At 35.3% G+C, this 27447-nt stretch overlaps 1 protein-coding gene across 1 annotated transcript in view; it reads right to left on the bottom strand.

Annotated features, from left to right (window-relative positions):
• Positions 1 to 7804: 7804 nt before the first annotated feature.
• LOC133192335 (uncharacterized) overlaps positions 7805 to 27447 on the bottom strand; it is a 32766-nt gene continuing 13123 nt past the window's right edge. The window contains exons 12-22 of the mRNA XM_061328355.1: positions 14506 to 14601; positions 14216 to 14344; positions 13367 to 13510; positions 13191 to 13275; positions 12959 to 13059; positions 12302 to 12458; positions 11814 to 11951; positions 10786 to 10971; positions 9870 to 10097; positions 8272 to 8385; positions 7805 to 7968 (exon numbers count right to left, since the gene is read on the bottom strand). Coding sequence (XP_061184339.1) covers positions 7841 to 7968; positions 8272 to 8385; positions 9870 to 10097; positions 10786 to 10971; positions 11814 to 11951; positions 12302 to 12458; positions 12959 to 13059; positions 13191 to 13275; positions 13367 to 13510; positions 14216 to 14344; positions 14506 to 14601 — 1506 coding nt within the window. The 3' untranslated portion in view covers positions 7805 to 7840. The remainder of the gene's footprint in view (positions 7969 to 8271; positions 8386 to 9869; positions 10098 to 10785; positions 10972 to 11813; positions 11952 to 12301; positions 12459 to 12958; positions 13060 to 13190; positions 13276 to 13366; positions 13511 to 14215; positions 14345 to 14505; positions 14602 to 27447) is intronic.

The raw sequence follows: 27447 nt of genomic DNA on the forward strand, positions 1-27447 counted from the left end.
ATATTTTATATCTTAATGTCAGAAGTATTAGACATAAGATTGATTCCCGTGAATTCAGTTCAAGATTTTGATATCCTTTAAATTGATCCTTGTATGACTGATGGACTTTGGACTTTGAAACCACGAATGGCTCATTAAATCAGATATGGTTCATTAGATCGTACACAAATGAAAGTTTATTCATACAAGGTTTTAGGAGTATTTTCAGAAAAAATTGCAATTCCTTTGTTGGATGAGTAAGATTTATCAAGACTAGTCGTACAACATATTTAGAACCCATTGATACCGAAACCATATGGATAGAATTACCGGGTGTTGCTAAAAACGCGGAACGGAACGGAAAACGGAAAATTTGATGTCTCGTTTTTCACTATGCACATGTATAATTCAGACATAGGAAGCAATATTCTTTATCTAATACATGTAGTTCATATCTAATTAAAAGTTATCGTAACAATGTGATTAATTTAGATTTTTCCCCTCAAAACATGTGGCATATACATACATACAGATTTGTTCGAACAGATTTGATGTTTCTTCTTTGGACAAGACTTTTTTCTGATAAAGGAGAGCATCCAGAAAATCACAGATAATACCATATATAATAAAGGAGAGCATCCAGAAAATCAAAGATAACACCATATATAATAAAGGAGAGCATCCAGAAAATCAAAGATAACACCATATATAATAAAGGAGAGCATCCAGAAAATCACAGATAATACCATATATAATAAAGGAGAGCATCCAGAAAATCACAGATAATACCATATATAATAAAGGAGAGCATCCAGAAAATCAAAGATAACACCATATATAATAAAGGAGAGCATCCAGAAAATCAAAGATAATACCATATATAATAAAGGAGAGCATCCAGAAAATCACAGATAATACCATATATAATAAAGGAGAGCATCCAGAAAATCACAGATAATACCGTATATAATAAAGGAGAGCATCCAGAAAATCAAAGATAATACCATATATAATAAAGGAGAGCATCCAGAAAATCAAAGATAACACCATATATAAAAAAATATCAAGTGAACTTTGGTTTCGCGATATTGATATTTTTTATTGACTCCAATCCTTTGTTGTTTAGGTTAACATTGCTTGCATCTCAACTTTTTTGTTTGTCATATACACTGGACAGTTTATTAATGCTTATTCTTTCGGTTTTCATGAAAATGTACGAAAGTCTCTAAAACATTACGTAATTCTTCTCATTATAATTGTAAGACACTTTTGCTAAATGACCCAAAAGTTTATGTATGTACATTATGTAATACAGGGCGAATAGCAGATGAATTTCATTTCATTTTAGAATGTAAAACTTTGAACAGCTTTCGAGAAAATCTTTGACATCCCAGATTTTGTAAAACGCCAAACACACTTAAGTTTTCTGAAATTATGTCAACCACATATTTAAAATCTTTTTAAAAACCTTTGTATATTCATATCCAAAATAAACGACACCTCTGTCTTCCATAATTTATATGTCATCATCCCATTCTTTTCTTTTTTCATTGTATGTTTGTTGCTATACTTTGTACATATGTATATGCCTCTCATTCATGCTACTGTATCATATATTTATTTATTATTTTTTCACAACTATGACGACTTGTATACTGTATCTCATGTACCAATGATGCTGGTGTGAGTGAAATAAACGAACTTGAAACTTTAACTTGTACACTCTCTAAATCAAACAGGCACTTGGACGCAATTTATTAACCGGTAGATAGACATTTTAAACAATTTTGTTTTCTCTCTAGTCGCCCTCAAGGTGCAGTGATTAGAGCATTTGCTCTAGAGTCGCGACGTAAGGAGTTGATCCTTATGTCTTGGCTTCAAATCCACTGTACGACGTGGAGACCGGTCCTTCGGATGAGACCGTGTGAATCGAGGTCCCATTTCGCAGTATGTGCTGGCACAAAAAAAATCCCTCATTGCTCAAAGGCCGTAAGTGCACAGTACAGGTCTTTATTTGCAGCCCTCCACAGGCAAGTAGTGTCGTCTCAATATGAGTGAATATGAGTGAAAAATTCTCGAAAGGGACGTTAAACAACAAACAGACAAACAAATCTCTCTCTCTCTCGAATATAAGCGAAAAATAAAAATGAAATCTTCTTTAAAACAACGATACCTTAGTCAAATCAATATGGAAGAATTCCCACATAGTTGATTGAAGTCGATTAATGTTGTCAATATATTATAAAAGACATTTGAAGATTTAATGAGAACAACAGATCGGCGCTGTATCCTCAATATATCTTAGGTGAGCATTTTGATCCACGGGCCTTTCGATTTATAATTCTAAATCTTTTAAACCAAAAAGAAAGTATATCTCTATTAAAATCTACAAGGGGTCATTTTTCTTCACGTAGAGTATGAAGATTTTAAAGGTAATGTCACTTTTTCTACAGACAAAAGGGTCAAACTGCTACAAAAAAAACTTCAAAGAAAAGTTTCAATCTATCATTCACCAATGCATACCAGAACTGTAACTAGAGGGCCAAATGATAAACTATGGATGGATTCTCTTTTCAAGAAAACTATGCGTATTCGCAAAGGCACAAAAAACTAAAAGAGAATCTGATTGATTATATAAAAATAAGAAACAAAGTAAATATCGTGAAAAAAAATGTCATCACTAATACCTATGATAATATTAATTTTATCTAAAGGATGCTAGCAGGATTAATCAAAAACTATATTGGAAATTATTGAAAGACTTCTTCACACTAAACCGACGAGAGAAATACCACCCATTTAGTATACCAATGACAACTACAAAAATAATTTTGCAATACTAGACACTGACTAGATTGAACTCTGAAACAAATACTTCACATCTATCATATTTTTGGTTAATAGTGACAATGAACTCCCAAATACAGAATTTAAATGTAAACCGACTTAATTTGTTATGAGTTAAGTCATGTTACTGTGATGAATAAAGCCAGTCCAAGAAAGATAACTCGAATGATCTACTAGTTTCGGCTTCGGCAAATGTCGTCAGTTTCCGCAACCCCAGTTGCCATGAAACATGCGCCAAACCTTCTTCCTTTTGGAAATTTCTAGAACAAACGAAAACCCAGCAATCCCTCCCTCCCTCCCATTATTTACTATAATCGCAGTTTCTGAATTATTTCGTTTGGTTTTTTGTTGCTGTTTCTTTCCTTGTATCTTTTTCAGGATGATGTTGAACTCCTGTACCATGTTGGCAATATGGAAGTTCCACATCATGGCTTTGCTCATCGTGCGGTTCGACTCTGTCTGCCAAATTTTGCTTGAAGCACCGCTGCAGGTTCTGTTATCTTCCAGGTCCTGTGGCCAATAATTGTGCTTCCGTCATTTTGTCATTGAATCTTCTACATCATATTCTATTGATAAAGTCGATATAGACCATTTTGTGTGAACTCATTGCTGATCATTGATCTTTGCGTCTCAACTGCTTGTTGACAATTTTATTCCCATACTGTTTGGAACTATTGAACAAATATTGATCATTGTATATATTCATTGTATTGTACCATTGAACAGTCATTGTTATTATACCTCTGTCAATTTTTTCTATATAAAAATATTACGAATAAACCTGCTATTTTTTCCAAACAGCCCCTACCGTGGAATAGTTTTTGTGCTATTTGCCCATGGTGAAATAGTCATTAAACTATTCACCGGCAGCATTCTGTTTCCCTCGCTTTTCATCTCGGAACTCTTCTGGTTTTATACAGATTGTGACGTAACACAAGTAAAGACTGCTTCGGTATAATAAAACACTTATTTACTGACTATTCGGACAATAGCAAGTTTATCGTTCCCCTCGACAGCAACTATTTCCCTCGGCTGCGCCTCGGGAAATAGTTGCTGTCTTGGGGAACGATAAACTTGCTATTGTCCTCATAGCCAGTAAATAGGTGTATAATATTTGTATGCATTGTATGATTATTCATCTCTCAATTTATCTCAAAGTAAAACCATGACAGAAACTTCCAAATCATTGTTGCTTTATTCTAATAAATAAATAATTTTCCAGATATAAAAATACAAAAACATGAGATTGCAGATCTTTATAATCTTTAATTCTTGACAATCAAGCAGTTGGTCCAGATTGCATCAGTCACAAAATATTCGTCTTGTAAAGACACTAGTACTATATCAAATCCACTGTGCATATTATTTAACAAATCATTATCATTAACAACATTTCCTGATTGTTTGAAACTTTTAAATAGTCTTCTTGAAAAGGTCAAGGAAAGTCCATTTTTTGATTCCTCGACACCAGAATATAGGTTCAAATCTGTTATTATGGATATTGCAAATCATAGGCTTTTTAAAGCCCCGCGTTTTACTGAAGAAAATGCAGCTAAAACAATCCGTTTTTTTCCTTTAACTTCAATATGCCAACAAAGGAACTGACGCGATTAATATAAGTAATATCCTTAATCACAAAAGGGTCCAGTCTTGTATTCCACCATATTTCAAGTTAAAGACTACACCTTGTATTTCCTACAAATATACATCTACTATTGCTTCCAAACTTTTTAATTACAAGAAAACTTTACAGGGCCTGGAAATCGAATATCTGAAACATAATCCTCCATCGTGTTCATGTTCTTCTTCACCCTATAACTATGGTCCTACTGGACACGTTATTACTGGTGACGTAAATATAGTTGATAATGAGGACCTTAGATCAATAATTTTAAAAGGTCCTAAATATAGGGAACCCCGATCCTTCAACTGGCATCGGAATTTCATAAATATTATGGATTCTGTAGATGATTACGCCAGGCGATGGGCCAGACATGAAAAAGAAGACTTGACACTTTGTCAGAATGGATTAAATGTATCAGATTTATGTTAAAATCGCGCATTAAAAGATTGAGGGGCAATATGAGAACCTTCTATCCTACTGTATTCAATAATCCAGAAGTGAAAAAAGAATTAGATAGATTACATGATCAGTACGTACTGGTCCCTGCTGACAAAGCAGGTAACAACATTGTCTTTGTTTGTAAGGCTCATTATATTAAATGTATTTTAGAGGAACTTGAATTTAATTCTACAAGTGGTAATCCAACTTATACTCATAGTTCCCTTTCTAAGGAAGAAATTCTTCAAAATCATATGTCAGTTTTGAATATTTTTAATATTCCAAACAACCAAAATGAATTTGAATTACCATATCTTACAAACAAAGATACATAGCAGGTTCCAGTAAATGTTCATCCAAGCCTCTTTCTTTACTCCTCACTAAGATATTAACAGTAGTGAAGGAGAAACTTCCAGAGTACTGTGCAACAATATATTCGAGAAGTGGTGTAAATCAAATGTGGATACTTAAAAATTCCAAGGAACTTTTGGAAAATTTGAAATCGCAAGAATTAACCAGAATCAACAGCTAAAAAAAAAAATTACGACTTTTCAACTTTATACACAACCATTCCCCATGATAAATTAAAGTCCAGACTTTTTGATATCATTGACAGCTGCTTTTTCAATAAAAATGGAACTCGTAAATTTACTTACCTTGCCATTGGTCATTTGCAAAATTAATTTTGTTAAAAAACATTCTGATTGTATACACAAGTACTCTGAAGTTGGCATTAAAAAGATGCTTGAGTTTCCGATTGACAATATCTATGTGGTTTTTGGAGACCAGGTCCTCCAACAATCTATTGGAATTCCCATGGATACCAATTGCGCCCCGTTATTAGCAGACCTTTTATTGTATTCACATGAAGCAGAATTTGTCCAAAATTTTATACGTGAAAAGTAGAAAACACTTGCTGTGGCCTTCAACTCGACATTTAGATATATCAATGACGTATTGTCAATTAACAATGGTTATTTCCATTCTTATGTCGATTCGATATATCCCGGCGAGCTTGAGATAAAAGATACCACAGAGTCTGACACATCTGTTTCATATTTGGATATTTTACTTGAAAAAGACGTTAATGGTAATATAACAACCAAGCTATATGATAAACGTGATGACTTTAACTTTTCAATCGTCAACTTCCCTTACTTATGCAGTAATATACCTTCATCACCTGCATACGGGGTTTATATCTCTCAATTCATTCGATACGCAAGAGCATGCTCTACGTATGTACAATTTCTAAAACGAGGTAAATTATTGACAAACAAGTTGATGAAACAAGAATATCAGCAGTCTCGTTTATAGTCATCATTTCGTAAGTTCTATGGTCGATACAATGACCTTGTCAGCAAATACAATTTATCATTGAGTCAAATTCTGACTGACGTTTTTCATACTAATTGATAGGCCATTATTTACACACTGAATTGTCGACGGATTTTTCCGTTATTTCCCGATCATGACAAGGAGCACACGGCGGGTGTGACCGGTAGGCAGGGGATGCTCCCTCTTCCATGGCACCTGATCCCACCTCTGATGTTTTGGAGGTCCGTGTTTGCTCTGCTCCTATTTTGTAATGTTTAATGGACTTTTGAGCTTGAATATTGTTCGTTATCTCCATATATTTCATTTGGAAATTAGCAAATGTTCTTTTATTATTTAACAAAGATTACCCCACTCTAATTTCAAATTATAGACCAGTCTTTTTGCTGAGTTGTATAAGCAAACTATTTGAATGAATTATTTTCAAATATGTGTGCAATTACTGACATTCTCATAATCTTTTTTTTTAAGTCAATCAGATTTTTTACCTGTCCACTCTACAGTGTATCAGCTTTTAGAAATATACGATGATGTCGTGAAAAGGATTGTAAAGGTAAATTCTGTTGTATGGTTTTTGTGATTTATCCACGGCATTTGATAGAGTCGGGCATAAATGCTTTTATAAACTTAAAATGTATGGAATTAAGGTGATAAGCTAAAATAGTTTGAAAGTTATTTAAGCAACAGAACACAAGTCATGTATAGAAATTTGCTTTCCTGTGTAGGTCATGTAATAACTGGAGTCCCTCAGGATTCAATACTTGAATCACTATTTTTTTTGTTTTATGTAAATGCTGTTGCTCAAAACATGACATCTGATTGTATATTATATGCTGATGATAACTCCCTACAGCAATGTTCAGATAATATCATTCTTATTGCGCAAAATCTTAATCATCATCTTAGAACACTACCATAGAATGCTTTGGTAGTGTTCTAAGATGATGATTTATTTTTTGTACATAAATAATTAATTGAGACCATAAACGATTCTTATTCAAAAATACCTTTTGTCATAACTTTTTAATATAACGTTATACAATAAAAAAAAAAATTGGTAGACTTACTATAACAATAAATTCAACCAATTTGAATATTTAAAAAAATCAAATATATCACGATATGTTTCATTTTTTTTTAAATTTTCATTAGCCAATTGTTTAAAGTCATATCTCAAATAAATGGCACTTAAAACGAAATGAAATTAGAACGTTCAAATTAAGCATTGTTACCATTGTACATAATTTCAGATGCCTAATTCTAAATGTGAAAAATTGCTTCGTTGAAAAAAAAACGTGTTGAAAAAAATACGTGTAAATTAATTTCAGAAAACAACCTTCATTGAAAATAATTACGGAGCAGCGGATAGTAATACAATTTCGCATTGCACTCGGGAAACAAACTCTAAAAGTGCTGGAAAAACATATTAAAAATGAGCCATGCATTCGTATATGAAGGGCAAAGACGGTTTAGCTGTTTATAAAGCGTAAACTGCCCCAACCCAGGTTATACCAGTATAACTTGGGTATCTATTAAATTCATTCCTTAATTAATCTATTTAAAAAATTGAACAAGGTATAATTTTAATTCTAATATCAACACAAGATACAGGTAAGGTTAAGATGGCGGATACGTGTATGAGCGTGCTACTGGGCGATAGAAGGCAGTGACAGGATTTTCATGACGTGAACCACAACGATACCAGTAATACTTTGCGCGGGCAAAACATGTTTCTGTACTGATGTCTATAAAAATAAACGATAAATTAATAAATGAAGTTACTATAAGTTTGTTTTAGATTTATAGCATTAGTAACTCAAAATTTGATCGATCATGCTCACTAGCATGTTTCATGTCTATTCTTCTTTATCCTCTAATAAGAGCAATTAATATTTTTTTATATTACTCGTATCATGCATATATAGTTATGCATTCATCAAATAAATAGAAATGCTTTTATCATAATAAATGTGATTTATATAAGGATTTTGAAAGCTTTGGAATATGCTTATCAGCTAAAGAAATAAGACTTTTTATTTAATTTTCACCTGAACCAGCGTTGGATGCCCCTAAAGCATCGTAGAAGGAAGTGTGTATTGAAGAATCTGCTGCACATGCGTCCATTTGAATCCAACATCCGGCGCCTGCTGTCACAGTTTTACCTATAGAAATTAAATTAAAAGATATAAAGTAGTTCTACAAAAAGTAAGCATGAACAACGAATATTTTGCAATTATCAACTTAATTCAGGTCTACTCAGTAGCTGGAAAAAGAGAAATTCTTTAATTACTAGTATTACATTTAACTTAAGGTATTTAACCGAATTAGTTCCAGGTAGAGTATTTTGTTAACCTTTTAATGTAAATCACATACGGTACCAATTTTGATGCATTCCAGACATATTTTATTTTTCAGATATTCCATCGATTAATTAAGCATTTGTTTTTAATCATGATATGTAAAATCAGACAAAATAACAGCGGAATGATTTTACAGTTTAATGTATATATATTGCTAAATATACCCTCATTCAAACTTAATGTATAGAAAACGTCACAAGACAGACACTGGGATTAGATCAAAGAAGTTTGGAGAATTAATGTTTGAAAAAAAAAATCAGTACTAGCTATGCTACATCCAGTCGGATGTATTATAGTGCAATTAATTGTGGTGTATTATACTGCAAATTCCTGATTGGTTGCAGGTGTGATGATTTTTTCGTTTTCAAATTATTCAAGAGGCCTATTGCACCGGTGCTCCAGAAACTGTTATGAAGGTGTAACACAGCTGCAATTCATGATCTAGGAACTGTTGTAAATCATTTGACCCATAGAGAGTATCCAATGTTGTGCTCGAGTCATGGAAGATGGAAGTCGACAGGTTGTCTGGTCAGGTTGATTGTCTTATATTGAAGGCTTACCACGTACAGGTGGATTGCCTAATGGCGGAGGCATGCCACATTTGAATTATTTAGACCATTCTTATTGAGACTGACTACAATTATGATGTCTAGCATTTTAGTCTAGAGATTGACTTCCTCGACGTTCGCCTATCTTTGTCGTTCCTCTGCGATTAGGGAAGGTGTAGGACTTCAGAGGTAAGTAGTTCACTGTCCGTCCTGAACAACGCATTTAAACAGTAAGTACAGCTTCTGGAGTTTATTAGACTAGGGCTTGTCCCTGTGGTAGATAATACTTCTGAATAAGGCATGCTTCTATCTAGAGTTGCATTAGTAATTGAGGTCGACCAAGTGTGATTTTCCCCTAAGCAAGGGAAGGACCTTCTTTGCATATATTTGCAGACCAATAGTACATATAAAGCCAAATCGTTTTGGAGAGGATAATTATGTCATTTTAATTTGTTTAACATAGCAAAAATATGTTTTGGCATATTAAATTAATCCAAACCACAGATCCTGGAATGAACCGGGAACGGACCCCTTAATAAGCCTTCATAGGAATTAAACCGAATATAAAGATTTCAGCCGTGTTAACACGAGCATCAACGATTCCCCTATACTATTTTGACAACTTGTTGATTACAAACTTTCTCAGACGATAAAATGCAGCGATGGTGGTCTTTCAAATATTTGTTTGGAAGATCGGTCTTAGCAATTCACGTATAAAGACATCATAAAATAGAATACCTGTTGGTAGAAATATGCTCGTGTACGGGTAATCGGCATGGCTACCACAATAACGGTACTGTGCGAGAGCACGTGACAAACAGTTTTGCTGAACGTTAGAGCCGTTTCGTTCACGCTCGGCATACGCATCGTGGTGGATAATTCCTGTCTTTGGAACATGATAATTATGATCAGGGCATCCATATTCTGCAAAGAAGCAGCCTTGATTTCCTCCCAAAGTCATTGCCCCTAAAATAGGAAGAAAGTAGTTATAATTATGAATTTGTGCTATGAAAATACCACTCAATGCATAAATTCAATTAAAAAATGCATTTTATATCTTTACAATAAAAGCGGTCAATATGTGTTTTGTATCGATGAAATATTTTTCATTAGGTGGACTGATTAATATATTGTAGTTTTAAGTCACTAGCAGGATTATTTCATTCACGTGAGACGTGTCATTAGAGAGAATATGACTCTTTTAAATTTAAAAAAATGAATCTAGATATCTGTTCTACGAAGTCTTAAACCTTCCATATAGGAGACCTAAAGTTTATGAAAGTTGAATCCAATACTACTGTTCCAAGAGATCTTAAATCTTTAGATTTACATAACATTGTTACACATTATGTTTACTTAGATCTATACACGGAATTACAGCTTTCAAAAATTATACCTAGATGGTTGTTCTAAGAGGTCTTTACCTTTTCAAATATCAGTCTTAAAGCTTAAAAATGTGAATCAAATATTGCTGTTACAAAAAGCCTTTAATCTTTAGATCTTTAATCTTTAGATTCCGTACATTTACATGGCACAATATGTTTACATAGTTCTATATTCAGGGCCAGAACAATAAACATTCTTATTACCATATTATATCAAGGGCAATGAAAACTTTTCCAGATATTTATCAAAATCAGATCTACATTATTACCAGTTGGTCCGAATATGATATGGAAATAGGATTCTGTTCCACAGTATTGGACGTAGTGTGAAACTCTATGGAGACAAATAGACTGGGTGACACTGGCCATGGGATCAGAGTCTTGATGAAACTGTGTACTACTTTTGGATATCAATTCTGGATGAGCTGTGCACTTCTCCACATACAGCCAGCAACCTGTTTGAAATAACTAATAAGTGTTCATGTAGAAAATGGGCAGAATTTCATATTTCTTTTCAATCATCTTCTATCTATTTTTATCTTCCTTTTTAAGATGGTTATTTGAAGTAATTTAAGTGGAACTACACTTTAGTGCTGTTTGAAGGGGAGGGGCCGACACTCTGATAAGAATGATAACTTGTCAAGTGAAAAATCCTAATATTACTTACAGTTTATCTTATCAGAATTTACTTGCAGTTTATCTTATCAGAATTTAATAATTGAAACCTTTGAGCAAATTCATTCAAGCCCAATATATGAAGGAAACAACCTCTATTTCCTTTTGTCTAATTTTTTTCAAATAGTTTTATTATATTTGACATAAAACATTTACACCCAGTTTTAAAACCTTTCCAAAGTGGATAAGTTCTATCTTTGTATAAACCATTTTTAAAATGCTTTGATGTATCATGTACCATATACAGAATTTTTATAACTCCATGTATAACTTTTTTTTCATTGAAAAAATATTTTTGAAGGAAGAAAACTCTTTCTAATGTATTTATTCTTTTCTTACAAGCACAGATAACATTGTGATATCCTGACTTTATATCATGATCTGACATATGAATCATTTCTGAAAAAAAAAAATAAGCAGCGCTTCATAAATTTTACTATTTTTCATTTGAATCTAATGCTATAGCTCTTGATGAAAATCAATGTTGGGAAGTTTTTGTTTTTTGCTTCTTTTTTTTGAAAAATGTGAAATTCAGAGCAGGTCATAAGTATTTTTCCACAAGAACAAACAAAGATTATCAGGTTACAATACAGCTAAAAGTCATACATGTTAGCTACTTTACCATGCTTTGGAGTTGAATGAATGGTGTTAGGAGCGGATCCATCAGGTAAAAAAGAACCCTTTGGTGTGTTCGTTACAGGTGCATAGGTGGTACACGGTGAAGGGGATTTTAAAGTGGACACAGAATGTTCAGCGTATTCTGAAAGAGTTATCTTTGAAAGGCAGTGTTCCACTCTGTACACAATTGTTTACATACACATCACTTACACAAAATTAGCTTTCTCAAAAATATAGTAATCCAACTATCAAAGAGGCTATCCCTTTTCAAAAATCGGATTCTTTCTATAATGAATTCTGACACATAATTTATTCACATAAAACATTTTCTCATAGCAAGGTAATTAAAAAAACATTTTGTTGCAGTACTTTGGCTACAAATTAAGCTATGATATTTACGATTACGGAATAATATATTATGTTTGTTTACCAAAAATCCGACTTCACTTAATTCAAAATCATAAGAAGTGTTCCTTCCCATTAGATACCTACTTTTGGTGTTATAGGAGGGCCCCACAGGGTACCGCGGACCAATTTCATTCAATTGCACTGGTGTTGGAAAGTGAACTCTGTTCGTAAATTCTGATAATAGGCATCTTGGTCTGAAATCCTTCACATTCACGTTGAAGAAATCAGAGGAAAGATCTGTCTGAAATATTAGTACTGGAATATTTATTTTTAATTCTTTATTATCATTAAACTTTCGAAAGGTGAATTCAATGAATCATTTTTTTAATTCAGCAGAAATATAAAAATATTACATGTGAATCAGATTGAAATACAAGCAAATTCAAAGCAAAATTATGTATAAAACGGAATGGCTCGGGAATAGTACAAACATAAGATTAATGACATATTCATTTTTGAAAGAAGAATATAAAAAATAGCAGCATTCTTTATATGTAAAGCTACAGAATAAAAGATAAGAAGGGATTTCAGAATTTCTTCTAAATCTTGAGGTTTGTTGATCTGGAGAAGGTCTAAATATTTTAGATACAATAATTCCTTGAGGAGCAAGGATAGAGCATTGAAAGTAAAGGGGGATAATCAGTGTTTTTGAAGTTTACGTTTCCCTTGATCGTAGAATAGAAAAGATTTCATTGTTATCTTAAGGGTCACCTATTTTGAGTTGCATCAGAATAAACTCACATAACCGTTGTCTGTTACATTAAACCAGCTTGGGTTTTGCACCAATCCATTTATGAATGATGTCTTCGCACCAAAAAATATATTGTTGTAAATCTGGTTTCCTGTTGGAAAATTATTTTGTGCAAAATGTAATAAGTTCTTTTCTGAATGTGGTTTTTTTTCCTTTCATTGCTTAAAGACACGTGAATATGAAATTTCCACCATATTTTCGGAATTTAGATATTTACCCTACCTCTAGGTTCGTTTGGGCTGTTTGCTTCAATAACTGCCAATTTTGGATATCTCGAAGCCCAAAGCCCAGACTTAAAAGGTACTTCCTATAAAACAGAATATTGCATGCAATTATTTTTATTTGAACTTCTTTCAGTCAGACAATACAAAATTGTTTCAGCCTTTCCCCACACAAACCTGAAGAGATTTGTAAAGAGTTCCATCAAATCGATGATCAGTTCCTCTATGATCCACTTGCAGGGCCGACAGAGTTGCATTGTAGAAAACATTTTTTCGAATGATATTATCTCGTCCACCTCCAATATTGGCGTGAACTTCATTCTAAAAAAGAAATAAGAAAACCTCTGTAACATACCTTAAAATGGTTCTTCTATCACAATTTTTTAGAAAATATGTAAAAACTTTTATAATTATTCTTAATTTGTGTTTTCCTATTTTTTCGACTTTTAGTGCTTTATAACTTAGGGAAATTTTTTTGCAAACTAAAAATGGTGGGGAAGAAAGCAAAACTGGTTGATGGGAAAAATTACCCGTTATATGGTATTAATACAATGACAAGTTTTAGTTAAAGAACTACCGTTCTGGCAATAAAACATATTAGACTTAGGTCAAAATCTACAAATTGCGCTGAAATAGTACAGAAATCATTCAGTTCAAAATAAAAATTCCTTGTTAGATTACTGCAGGTTTATTTTCGCCCTCTGTTATTGTCGCCTTTCACATTTGTAACCAATGTTGTCCCGTTTTAAAGTTCGCCCAGACAAAGTTGTGATTAAGACATAGTTACGCTGTCTAAATTCGCCCCTTTTCGCCCACTCGCAATGATTGCAAAATTAAGTGGCGAAAATAAACGGGAGAGAATTTTTTTCTGTATAAAGTATTTCATCAGAGCACTGTTACATGTACATATAATTGCATCTGTTGAATATCAGCTTCTAGTTAATAAACAGTAATAATCAAGTTAAGTATTACAGATATTTGCACTTTACTATTTGACTTTTTTAAACAAAATGACGTCATACTCACGTCGTAGAAGACATTGTCCTCTATCGTGACTGAGGAGTATTCGTCATCAAGCATTATACCTCTGACATCTGCGCCGGGGAAGAAACGAAGTGTATGATGAATGTGGTTTTTGCGAATAATATTCCCTCTCTGTAAATATCAAGTATTATGAAATAAAATATCAACATTGCGTATAGATTTCAGTAACTTTGATCAAGCTGTGATTCGGTGATATTTTTCATATCAAAGGTTTTATTTTCTAATTCTTAAAAAGAACATAATAAAGACAAGGGCTGAGAAATTAACCATACCGACGTCCAGTCTCTTCCCGCGTGAATACCCCCACAATCCGAACTATTTTGACACGTGTGATGAACGTGGTTGTACTCCATCACGTGATCGTTGCCCTACGAAATATAAATAAACACCAAAATAAACATAAACAAAAGAAAATATTGATTCAGATATTAGACATCTTCCTAAAAGTTTAAATTTTAAAATTAAAATATTTTTCCAAGCAAACTTTTTTCCCTAAATTAAGTAAATTTTACTTTCGTGTTTTTTTTTTTCGAAGTGTTGTAACTATTTTTTAAAAATAAAATTGTAGTCTAATTATGTATGCCAATTTTTAGTAAGCCTTCTCATTTGCGACAGGCCTGCTGAACTATTTTGATTAAAGCTTTTTATCAAGGCTTGTGACGGTACAAATTGTCGTTCTGTATATATTGTCGTCAGCGACAATATGCACCTATATTCACTGCACATATTGTCATCCATCGGTACATATGTCGCAAGCTGAAAAGTTACACATGTACATATTGTAGCCAGCGACGTTATGTGTCTACCCTCAAACCCCAGTCACATTTCAAAGAACGACCAACTGCTGACGGTTTTGAGACAAAAATAGGATTCTTCGGGCGATGGTCAGCTATTCATCGGCCATTGTTTGCCCGATTTTGACCTCTTTTTTCATCGGCCGAGCGATTTAGTGTCTGTCGGGCCATGTTATAATTGCGTCTGTGGCCGATTCCTTCAACTGAAGCTGTCGTTGTATAGTCCGTTGACAAACCTTCGATCATCGTCCGACCATCGGCAGACAGTTCGTTAAGTCGATCGGTTGACATTGAGAAATTGGGTTTTCTTTAATGTCGGATGACGATGAAAATTAAACTGCGGTTTAGGAAACGATGATCAGGCAACAATTGGCCGACTTATAATAATATAATTTTTGAAAATTAAAGGTGTACCTAGGAATTAATGTGACTGCTCTGCGTCGCTCGATACCAGTGTCGGCCGATCATGCATGTTTTTCAGCCGACGATACGAGAAAAAATTGGTCGCCCGACCATCGGCTTAAATGTGACCTAGGTATCACTAGTACTGCACATATTGTCGCCTCACAGTTACAGTTGCTTAATGATTTATTTAAGTTGTTTTGTGAATATTGGTGTGTAAATCACATGTGGGCATGTCCCTCAGATTATTTCATCCAGCGCTAATTTGACGATACATATTTTCGTCTGTACACATTGTCGTCGATGCTATTATGTACATTATGTACTCCCATAACTGCACATATTGTCATCCGTCGGTATACGTGATATATTGTCTTAGACTGTACATATTGTCGCTGGCGACAAGATTTGCGTACCCTTACTACACATATTGAGATAACGATGATGGTAATGTGATGAAGATGACGGTGATAATGATGAAATAGTTAAGGAGGCTAAGTTTCACAAATTTTACATACATATATAGATATCTTTAATTTGAAATATTCATCCTTATATTAATTTCACTCTTACAAAAAAAACGATATCCAGCGCAATAAAGATTTTAACCAAGTCCATATAACTTCATATAAAAAGTTTTAAAGAGAAAACTTTTAAACAAGAGGCTAATTGGCTACAATGCTCACCTGGCACACGTTGATCCTTCTGTTTTGCTTAAGATTTTCTTCCCAATTTACATATATTCGAATTTGTTCTTCATAAGAAGATTTTGAAATAATTTTTCTATATATCTTAACATGAAACTTTGATTCCCAATGATGGTCCCAACCTACCCCCGGGGATTATGGTCTGACCAATTTAGAACCAACATTAGAATCAACACTATTTCAGGAAGCTTTCAACAAAGTTTCATCTTATCTGCTCCAGTGGTTCTGGAGAATAAGATTTTTAAAGAGTTTTCCCATATATTTCAATGGTAAACTTTGATTCCCAACCGTAGCCCAACCCTACCCCGGGGGTCATGATTTGAACAATTTAAAATCTACTCTACCTTTCACATAAGTCTCAGCTTTTTTTGCTCAGTGGTTCTGCAGAAGAATATTTTTAAATGATCCTACCTCATTTTGGCTTCTTCTTGATTATCTCCCCTTGGAAAGGAATTTGGTCCTTTATTTCAACAGCTTAGAATCCCCTTTACCCAGGGATGCTATGTACAAACTTCAGTGAAAATTTGCCCAGTGGTTCTTAGAAGAAGTTGAAAGTGTGAAAAGTTTACAGACGGAAGGACAGACAGACGAACACCGGACAACGCTTATTAGGAAGTGCCAGGGACGACCGATTATGCTTCGTTATAAACTTAATTCGGTATACATGTATCTGTTAAGATCACAATATATTTAAAAGGCACGGGGAATAAAATCACTTCGCTGTAAATGTCAATTCACTATAAGATGTTCAATATAAACATGTTTTACTGTAATAAGAAAAAAGTATGATTTAGTTAAATAAATATTCCGCTTTTTTATGTATCATTGTCATACAATTTTCTAGCCAAAAAGTTTTCTCCCTTCAGTATTGCGAGAAACTATGTCTGTCTGAATCCCTCCGTGATTGTTTGTGTGTGTGGGGATGGGTGTGAGGGTGTGTTTGTGTATGTGTGTGAGGGAGGGAGTGTGTTTGTGTTTTTTTATCTCTCTCTTCACGACCCTAGTAAATATTCCTTAAAGCAATATATCGATGTCAATATGTGCCGATGCTTAACTGTACATATTGTCGTCCGTTATGCGAAAGCAAAATAAGGCTTGTCCCGGTGTAAAGACGAATAATGACCCCCATAGAATAATGACCGGGGGGTCATATTTCAACGACAAAAAATGACCCCCCACCCGTAGAAAAAATTTTTTTTTGTAGAAAAAGAGACCTAGGGGTCAATTTTTTATGTGTGCGTCCTATAAAAAATTGACCCCTGTTGAAAAATGACCCCCTTTCCAACAGAGTGCATGTACAAAATTTATAACGGGTGACTGATGCCAAGGTTTGAACCTCAATGTTTGATATTCTTCTTTATGCCTTTTTTGACCAACACTGGATGAACGCGCAATTAAAATACAATAAAACCGCATTACATTTACCTGCAAATTTCTATCTTTTAAGCCTACTATGTTCTCAGCACATATTGAAAATCGCAAAATGGCTACTATTGGTTTTAACTGATAACGTAATTTCCCTTTATGACTGTCTTCCATTTGTTTCATATTTGGATATTTGACTGATTATAGGCATTCATAGCTAAATAACAGACAAGCGGGATGTTCTGGCTTTTCATTGGTAAACATGCATGTCTCCCAAAGTAATCAGCATGCTTTGAGTAGGATCAATCTTTTTTTTAAAAAAATGAAAGGAAAAAAAGAATGAGATAAGTTTTCAGAAATAAATACTGAAAGTTATGCAATGTATTATATATGTAAATTTTGAATGACATAAAAAGTCGTGCAAATGAGGTAGAATGTATCGAAAATGACGTAATAACTCGTGCGAACGACATCCTGTGGGCAATCAGATTTTGGAACGCAGTTTGCAGTTCGCAATTCGCAATTCAAAAGTGAACTGCATTCCAGAACGCAGTTCGCAATTCAAAATTTAAACATAAGTCATGGGGTCTGAAATTTTCAGGGTAGCCTACTAGTGGCCAGTTACCACTTCTGTGAAAAAAATGGTGATGGTACCATCTCTAGTTTCCGAGATATAGAACTCCAGTTTTTAGGCCTACTATATAATACTATATGAATAAACATCGGGCTCGGGGACATCGAAGTCCCCTGTCCCCGGGTCTGAAATTTTGAGGGTAGGGTACTAGTGGTCAGTTACCACTTCTATGAAAAAATGGTGATGGTACCATCTCTAGTTTCCGAGATATAGCCCTCCAGTTTTTAGGCCTACTATATAATACTATATGAATAAATATCGGGCTCGGGCACATCGAAGTCCCCTGTCCCCGGGTCTGAGATTTTGAGGGTAGGGTACTAGTGGTCAGTTACCACTTCTGTTAAAAAATGGTGATGGTACCATCTCTAGTTTCCGAGATATAGCCCTGCAGTTTTTAGGCCTACTATATAATACTATATGAATAAACATCGGGCTCGGGCACATCGAAGTCCCCTGTCCCCGGGTCTGAGACTTTGAGGGTAGGGTACTAGTGGTCAGTTACCACTTCTATGAAAAAATGGTGATGGTACCATCTGTAGTTTCCGAGATATAGCCCTCCAGTTTTTAGGCCTACTATATAATACTATATGAATAAACATCGGGCTCGGGGACATCGAAGTCCCCTGTCCCGGGGTCTGAAATTTTGAGGGTAGGGTACTAGTGGTCAGTTACCACTTCTGTGAAAGAATGGTGATGGTACCATCTCTAGTTTCCGAGATATAGAACTCCAGTTTTTAGACCTATTATATAATACTATATGAATAAACATCGGGCTCGGGGACATCGAAGTCCCCTGTCCCGGGATCTGAAATTTTGAGGGTAGGGTACTAGTGGTCAGTTACCACTTCTGTGAAAGAATGGTGATGGTACCATCTCTAGTTTCCGAGATATAGAACTCCAGTTTTTAGACCTATTATATAATACTATATGAATAAACATCGGGCCCGGGGACATCGAAGTCCCCTGTCCCGGGATCTGAAATTTTGAGGGTAGGGTACTAGTGGTCAGTTACCACTTCTGTGAAAGAATGGTGATGGTACCATCTCTAGTTTCCGAGATATAGAACTCCAGTTTTTAGACCTATTATATAATACTATATGAATAAACATCGGGCTCGGGGACATCGAAGTCCCCTGTCCCGGGATCTGAAATTTTGAGGGTAGGGTACTAGTGGTCAGTTACCACTTCTGTGAAAGAATGGTGATGGTACCATCTCTAGTTTCCGAGATATAGAACTCCAGTTTTTAGACCTATTATATAATACTATATGAATAAACATCGGGCTCGGGGACATCGAAGTCCCCTGTCCCGGGATCTGAAATTTTGAGGGTAGGGTACTAGTGGTCAGTTACCACTTCTGTGAAAGAATGGTGATGGTATCATCTCTAGTTTCCGAGATATAGAACTCCAGTTTTTAGACCTATTATATAATACTATATGAATAAACATCGGGCTCGGGGACATCGAAGTCCCCTGTCCCGGGATCTGAAATTTTGAGGGTAGGGTACTAGTGGTCAGTTACCACTTCTGTGAAAAAATGGTGATGGTACCATCTCTAGTTTCCGAGATATAGCCCTGCAGTTTTTAGACCTTTTATATATAGACCTCCTATAAATAGCAGGCAAATCCCTTCCCATTATTCTTCTCTCTGGGAAAACCCCCTGGATTTTATAGGAAACTGTGTTTAGCTACCACATGTAATACTAAGTGAATTAACATCGGGCTTGGAGATATTTTAATTAATATACACAAGAACATTTTAAAACACTAGTCTCATTGCTTCCTTGATATTACAACTTTTAAAATTTTTATTGCGATGGATATGTTACATAATATATTTTTTCAGTTCTGTAAACCTATGATTCCATCAATGAATGAACTACTATGAACCAATCTCTATTGAAATTAAAATTCCTCACAGCATTGCAATATGACGTACATGTTTTAGTTATCATTGAGAAAAGTGATTGTCACTTTGTTTAATATTTTGATACATATTTCAATAATTGTAATGTTATCCATTTTTGAAATTTCATGTTCATTTATGGTCATTTCAGAATAATATTATTTCATAAAAATTAAATAATCTGTCAACTAGAAATAAACTGAATACGTGTACATGTGCGTGATAAGTAATTCGGGTTGATAGGTTGTTCACCATTTTTTAGACGAATCCGGCAATTTCAAAAAAGGGGGAGGGGGCGGGGGATTTTAAAAAAGTGGAAGATGATATCCAATATGTAGAAGATATCAATATATATAATTTAAAACGAAATGTTCTTCTAATTTTAGAATTCATCCTCCATAAATATGTAGAAATAATATCTATATTTAATAAAGGAAAATCCAAAACCTTTTTTCAAAGTAGAAATAATTTTTATTAAACTTTTGTTTGATATTATAAAATACATAGGCAACATTTTTTTAAAGATGTCAGACATAAATTAAAATATAAGCATATATATCAAAATGTAAATATGGAACATTTCGGTGAACAACCTTAATAAAGATGCTTAAAAACGGCTTGAATTTACGAAATAATCATTATATTAACTTTTAACTATTATTTTATAAATATATTTAAATTCTTAATACTAGTATCAGGGTAATTTTCAATTAGAAGTATAACTATGAACATGTATGAAAAAAAACATAAGTAGAAGTAATTGCCCTTGCCAAACTTTTTTCTTTACTATTGACAAACTATAAAAGAAATAAACTATTGAAGGATATTTTTACAATATTTCTATTACACCAAATGAAAGCATTTTTTTTTAATGAGAATCATTCTTATTATCCACGAGGCTCAAAACCTATGACGTCACATGGGGTTGAAGATACCTTAAATATAAATAATAATAATAGACTCATGAAAGAAGTGTATATCCTTTCTAATCGTGCGTTGAGTTTGTAATACAGAGAGAGAGAGAGAGATTCCGAGATTCCAAAATCTAAAAAAAAAAAAAAAAAAAGAAAAAAAAAGATCCGATTAAGTTAGTGTTCCTATGTGGATGCTTGTTCGGTTCGGGGGGGGGGGGGGTCATTTATAACGAATTTACTTAATGTGTTTGTTTGTTTGTTCTTTGATTAACGTCCCTTTCCAGAATTTTTCACTCATATGGAGACGCCACCAATTGGCGGTGGAGAGCTACAAATTTTGACATATACTCGGCACTCAGGGCCATTGAACAGTGAGGGATCTTTTTCGTGCCAGCATCTTCTACGACACGGGACCTCGGTTTAAAATACGGTCTCAGCCAAAGGACCGGTCTCGAAGTACTCAATGTTGTATTAAGTTCATTTAATTTATTGCTATTTGTTTTGTCCGTCGCAAACATTCCATTATTTTCAGTTTCCTCTCTGAGGCGCCGTTTCGGTATTTACTGCCATAAAGTGATATCACCTATTCAAATAGGTGATATGACCTAATCGAATAAGTGATATCACCTATTCAATTGGTGATACCAGTATCACCTATTCGAATAAGTGATATCACCTACTCAGCTTCTGAATTGGTGATATCACCTATTCGAATAGGTCATATCACCTTATCATATTGAAATGGTGATATCACCTAATCGAAAAGGTGATATCATCTATTCAAATTATTTTTGAAATAAAACTCCTCTCAAGACTAGAGACTCTGAAAGCCTCGTTTACTTTCACTTGAGTTTAAAATTTGTTAATGTTATCGAAAAATCTCGTGAGTCAGGTGACAAGATTTATACAATTCATTCTTTATGAACACGAATAATCATAGCTGAGAGAACTCAGAAACTATCAATAAATTTTGCAAAACTAATCTGCGAGTGCAATTTATATATCTTTACAGGGATAGATAACATAAAGTCTTTAAAATGTTTTGGATTTACTGGGCAGCCCAAATTTTCTTGGGGCCAATGGAAAACTAGATAGTCTTGAGGAAGGGAGCATTCATTATTTTATAATGTAAGAATTGCAATTAGGTGATATCACCTATTCCAATTTGTGATATCACTCATTCCAATTGAAAAGGTGATATCACCTATTCGAATAGGTTATATCAATTATTCGAATAGGTGATATCACCTATTCATCTCGAAAAGGTGATATCACCTATTCGAATAAGTGATATCACTTCAATTCAAGGGTGCCTCTTTCAAAATTGTGAAGTTTGAGACCCCCTCCCCCCCCCCCCCGGGCTAGGGGTACTGCGGGAGGGGGTTCTATTGATTTAATAGTGATTTTATAGTGAAAATGCATTATTTCTGTGAAAATCTTCTTTGTTCCAGTGTATTAAGCAAACAAACCAAGTATATAGTTATGATGAGCATGGAAGCCTTTTCCAAAATTGTGAATGTCATGGCCCCTTGTTCAGGGGTTCTGGGGCCCGTTTTACAAAAGACCAAATTTTAACTATGCTTATTACTCTCTATATTACAAATGTTAAAAAATGGTTTTAATCGTTTTAAAACGAATTTAACAAGATAATTTTAAGCTAGGAATTTCAAACAGAATTATCAATTCTGTAAAATTTTACAATCAACTTAAACCTTTGAACTTAGGCGTATTTTTGTTTGTTTTTTTTTTTTAGGGCACCTGAGTCACTCAGGTGACCTATTGCTATCTCTTTTCATCCGTTATCGTGCGTCGTCCGTCGCTCTTCGGTCGTAAACTTTTGAACATTTTCAGCTTCTTCTCTGGAACCAGCAAACCAATTTCAACCAATTTTGGCATATAGCATCTATGGGTGAAGGGGAACAAAAATTTTGAAATTCGTGGCCCCTGCCCCCCTGGGGCCTGCGGGGTGGGGCCAAAACCATCAAAATTAATGCAATCTTTAAAAATCTTCTTCTTTACTCCTGGACATCAAGCAGTCAAACTGTTGGCATGATTATAATAAGCACTGAGCCCTCCACCAAAATTGTGAAATTCATGGCCCCAGGGTTAGGGGTTCTGGTGCTAGGGCGGGGCAATATAGATCATATAGTGAAAGTGCATTATTTCTTTGAAAATCTTCTCTGCTCCTGGGTATTATTGAAACAAATTGAATACATAGTTATGATAAGCAAGAGTGACTCTACCAAAATTGTGAAATTCATAGCCCCAGGGTCAGGGGTTCTGGTGCTAGGGCGGGGCTATATAGATAATACAGTGAAAGTATATTATTTCTTTGAAAATCGTCTTCTCTGCTCCTGGGTATTATTTAAACAAATGCATAGTTATGATAAGCAAGGATGCCTCTTCCAAAATTATGAATTTCATGATCCCTGGATCAGAGATTCTGATGTTAGGGCGGTGCTCTATTAATTATAGAGTGGAAATGCATTAATGCTTTAAAAATCTTCTCTGCACCTGGGCATATCAGAGGCAAAAAGAGTAAAAGTTTTAATAAGGAAGGGTATTTTTACCAGATTTTTAAACATCAGGAGCATTTGGTCAAGTGTTCTGGTCCAGGCCAGGGCTCTATTAATTTGTATTCTACTGAGAGGAGTTATTCCTCTTTGCCATTTACTTGTGATAATTAATCACTGTATATAATGTACTTGAAAGGTTAATAGAATAGGAGAATTATGCAAGAATTTTTATTGTATAATACAAAAAGTACTTTCATAGTTTTAATGATCAGGTAGACTTGTAAATAATAGATAAATAAAAATGAGACAAGAGACAATGAGAGGGCGGATCTTAAATCGTAAAACACGACGGCATCACCATGTTTTTCATAAAGGTTTTTTGACAATAATACCCAATGCGTCTCGAATATGTTTCATAGTATCCAGCACTTAAATTTATCCCTATTGTACAAGTTCTAAGTCGGAAGTCAATTGGCTTCATAAAATTTCTAATGAATAACACAGGTGGACCTGGGCCAAAATGCAAACCTGAGAAACTTTAGCCCCGCTTTTATTTAAAAGAAATTTCTCTTTTCCTTTTTTTTAAGAAAAACTGTGATTCAGTTATTATTATAGACCTTACTCGAAGTGGTATCTGAATCAACACAGCATACGCGCGCATGCTTTGATATCAACGTGACTATATTGGAACTGAAGTTCTGGAAAAGAGGTTTTTTTTCCTCTTTTACTTGTAATAAGATTTGATCTCAATTTTAGCCATCTCCATTACAAGATTAAAAAAGGGAATCAACACAACTTGGATATGTCTCAAGATTAAGGGTTAAATATTGTGCTCAACCTGCAGTGGACCAATAATTCTTGAAAAGATTTGATAAATCCAATATATCTTTCAGTTTAAAACGAGTACTTAAAATTTCAGACCCCGGGGCAGGGGACTTCGATGTCCCCGAGCGCGATGTTTATTCACTTATTTTTATAAAGTTGCCATAAAAAGTGGAGGAGTGTACCTCGAAAACTAGAGATGGTACCATCACCATATTTTCACAGAAGTGGTAATTGACCCCAAGTACCCCACTCCCAAAATTTCAGACCCCAGGACAGGGGACTTCGATTTCCCCGAGCCGATGTTTATTCACTTAGTATTATATAGTAGCCATAAAAAGTGGAGGGGTGAATCTCGGAAACTAGAGATGGTACCATCACCATATTTTCACAGAAGTGGTAACCTAATCTAGTACCCCACCCAAGATTTCAGACCCCAGGACAGGGGACTTCGATGTCCCCTAGCCCGATGTTTATTCTCTTAGTATTATATAGTAGCCATAAAGAGTGGAGGGGTGGATCTCGGAAACTACAGATGGTACCATCACCATTTTTTCACAGAAGTGGTAACTGATCCCTAGTACCCTACCCTCAAAATCTCAGACCCGGGGACAGGGGACTTCGATGTCCCCGAGCCCGATGTTTATTCATATAGTATTATATAGTAGGCCTAAAAACTGCAGGGCTATATCTCGGAAACTACAGATGGTACCATCACCATTTTTTCACAGAAGTGGTAACTGACCACTAGTAGCCTACCCTCAAAATTTCAGACCCGGGGACAGGGGACTTCGATGTCCCCGAGCCCGATGTTTATTCATATAGTATTATATAGTAGGCCTAAAAACTGGAGGGCTATATCTCGGAAACTACAGATGGTACCATCACCATTCTTTCACAGAAGTGGTAACTGACCACTAGTACCCTACCCTCAAAATTTCAGATCCCGGGACAGGGGACTTCGATGTCCCCGAGCCCGATGTTTATTCATATAGTATTATATACTAGGCCTAAAAACTGCAGGGCTATATCTCGGAAACTACAGATGGTACCATCACCATTTTTTCACAGAAGTGGTAACTGACCACTAGTACCCTACCCTCAAAATTTCAGATCCCGGGACAGGGGACTTCGATGTCCCCGAGCCCGATGTTTATTCATATAGTATTATATAGTAGGCCTAAAAACTGCAGGGCTATATCTCGGAAACTACAGATGGTACCATCACCATTTTTTCACAGAAGTGGTAACTGACCACTAGTACCCTACCCTCAAAATTTCAGATCCCGGGACAGGGGACTTCGATGTGCCCGAGCCCGATGTTTATTCATATAGTATTATATATTAGGCCTAAAAACTGCAGGGCTATATCTCGGAAACTAGAGAAGGTACCATCACCATTTTTTCATAAAAGTGGTAACTGACCACTAGTACCCTACCCTCAAAATCTCAGACCCGGGGACAGGGGACTTCTATGTCCCCGAGCCCGATGTTTATTCATATAGTATTATATAGTAGGCCTAAAAACTGCAGGGCTATATCTCGGAAACTAGAGATGGTACCATCACCATTTTTTCATAGAAGTGGTAACTGACCACTAGTACCCTACCCTCAAAATCTCAGACCCGGGGACAGGGGACTTCGATGTGCCCGAGCCCGATGTTTATTCATATAGTATTATATAGTAGGCCTAAAAACTGGAGGGCTATATCTCGGAAACTACAGATGGTACCATCACCATTTTTTCACAGAAGTGGTAACTGACCACTAGTACCCTACCCTCAAAATTTCAGATCCCGGGACAGGGGACTTCGATGTCCCCGAGCCCGATGTTTATTCATATAGTATTATATAGTAGGCCTAAAAACTGCAGGGCTATATCTCGGAAACTACAGATGGTACCATCACCATTTTTTCACAGAAGTGGTAACTGACCACTAGTACCCTACCCTCAAAATTTCAGATCCCGGGACAGGGGACTTCGATGTCCCCGAGCCCGATGTTTATTCATATAGTATTATATAGTAGGCCTAAAAACTGCAGGGCTATATCTCGGAAACTGGAGAAGGTACCATCACCATTTTTTCATAAAAGTGGTAACTGACCACTAGTACCCTACCCTCAAAATCTCAGACCCGGGACAGGGGACTTCTATGTCCCCGAGCCCTATGTTTATTCATATAGTATTATATAGTAGGCCTAAAAACTGCAGGGCTATATCTCGGAAACTACAGATGGTACCATCACCATTTTTTCATAGAAGTGGTAACTGACCACTAGTACCCTACCCTCAAAATCTCAGACCCGGGGATAGGGGACTTCGATGTGCCCGAGCCCGATGTTTATTCATATAGTATTATATAGTAGGCCTAAAAACTGGAGGGCTATATCTCGGAAACTAGAGATGGTACCATCACCATTTTTTCATAGAAGTGGTAACTGACCACTAGTACCCTACCCTCAAAATCTCAGACCCGGGGACAGGGGACTTCGATGTGCCCGAGCCCGATGTTTATTCATATAGTATTATATAGTAGGCCTAAAAACTGGAGGGCTATATCTCGGAAACTAGAGATGGTACCATCACCATTTTTTCATAGAAGTGGTAACTGACCACTAGTACCCTACCCTCAAAATCTCAGACCCCATGACTTATGTTTAAATTTTGAATTGCGAAGTGCGTTCTGGAATGCAGTTTACTTTTGAATTGCGAACTGCGTTCCAAAATCTGATTGCCCATACGGTGGATATATATATTTCTTAATAAGAAATGGTGAAGATAACGAACAGTGATGATTTTAAAATATCCACAATGAGTACAAATTTGTTAACAGGGCATAAAAAAGGACCCCCGAAAATTGCAGAGGTGGGATCAGGTGCCTAGAAAGAGTAAGCATTTCCTGTTGTCCCGTCACACCCGCCGTGAGAGCTCTGAATAAATCAGGTAAACGGGACATTCCGTTGTCGAATTTAGTATAAAAACAAGGGCCAAACAATTGACCTAATTATAGGTTTTATTTGTTGACAGGGTCATTGATACGATCATTAAATCTACGAAATGCTGACTTTAAACGAGGTTGTTGAAACCCCTGTAACATCAATTTACATGTATCTGTCAGTAGCCTGTCTCGATTTAAAAATTAATCGTGCTCTT

The sequence above is a fragment of the Saccostrea echinata genome, unplaced genomic scaffold, assembly GCF_033153115.1.
Source record: "Saccostrea echinata isolate AGI-Se365-2 ecotype Australia unplaced genomic scaffold, CSIRO_AGI_Sech_v1 ptg000025l, whole genome shotgun sequence".
Classification (NCBI taxonomy): Eukaryota; Metazoa; Mollusca; class Bivalvia; order Ostreida; family Ostreidae; genus Saccostrea; species Saccostrea echinata.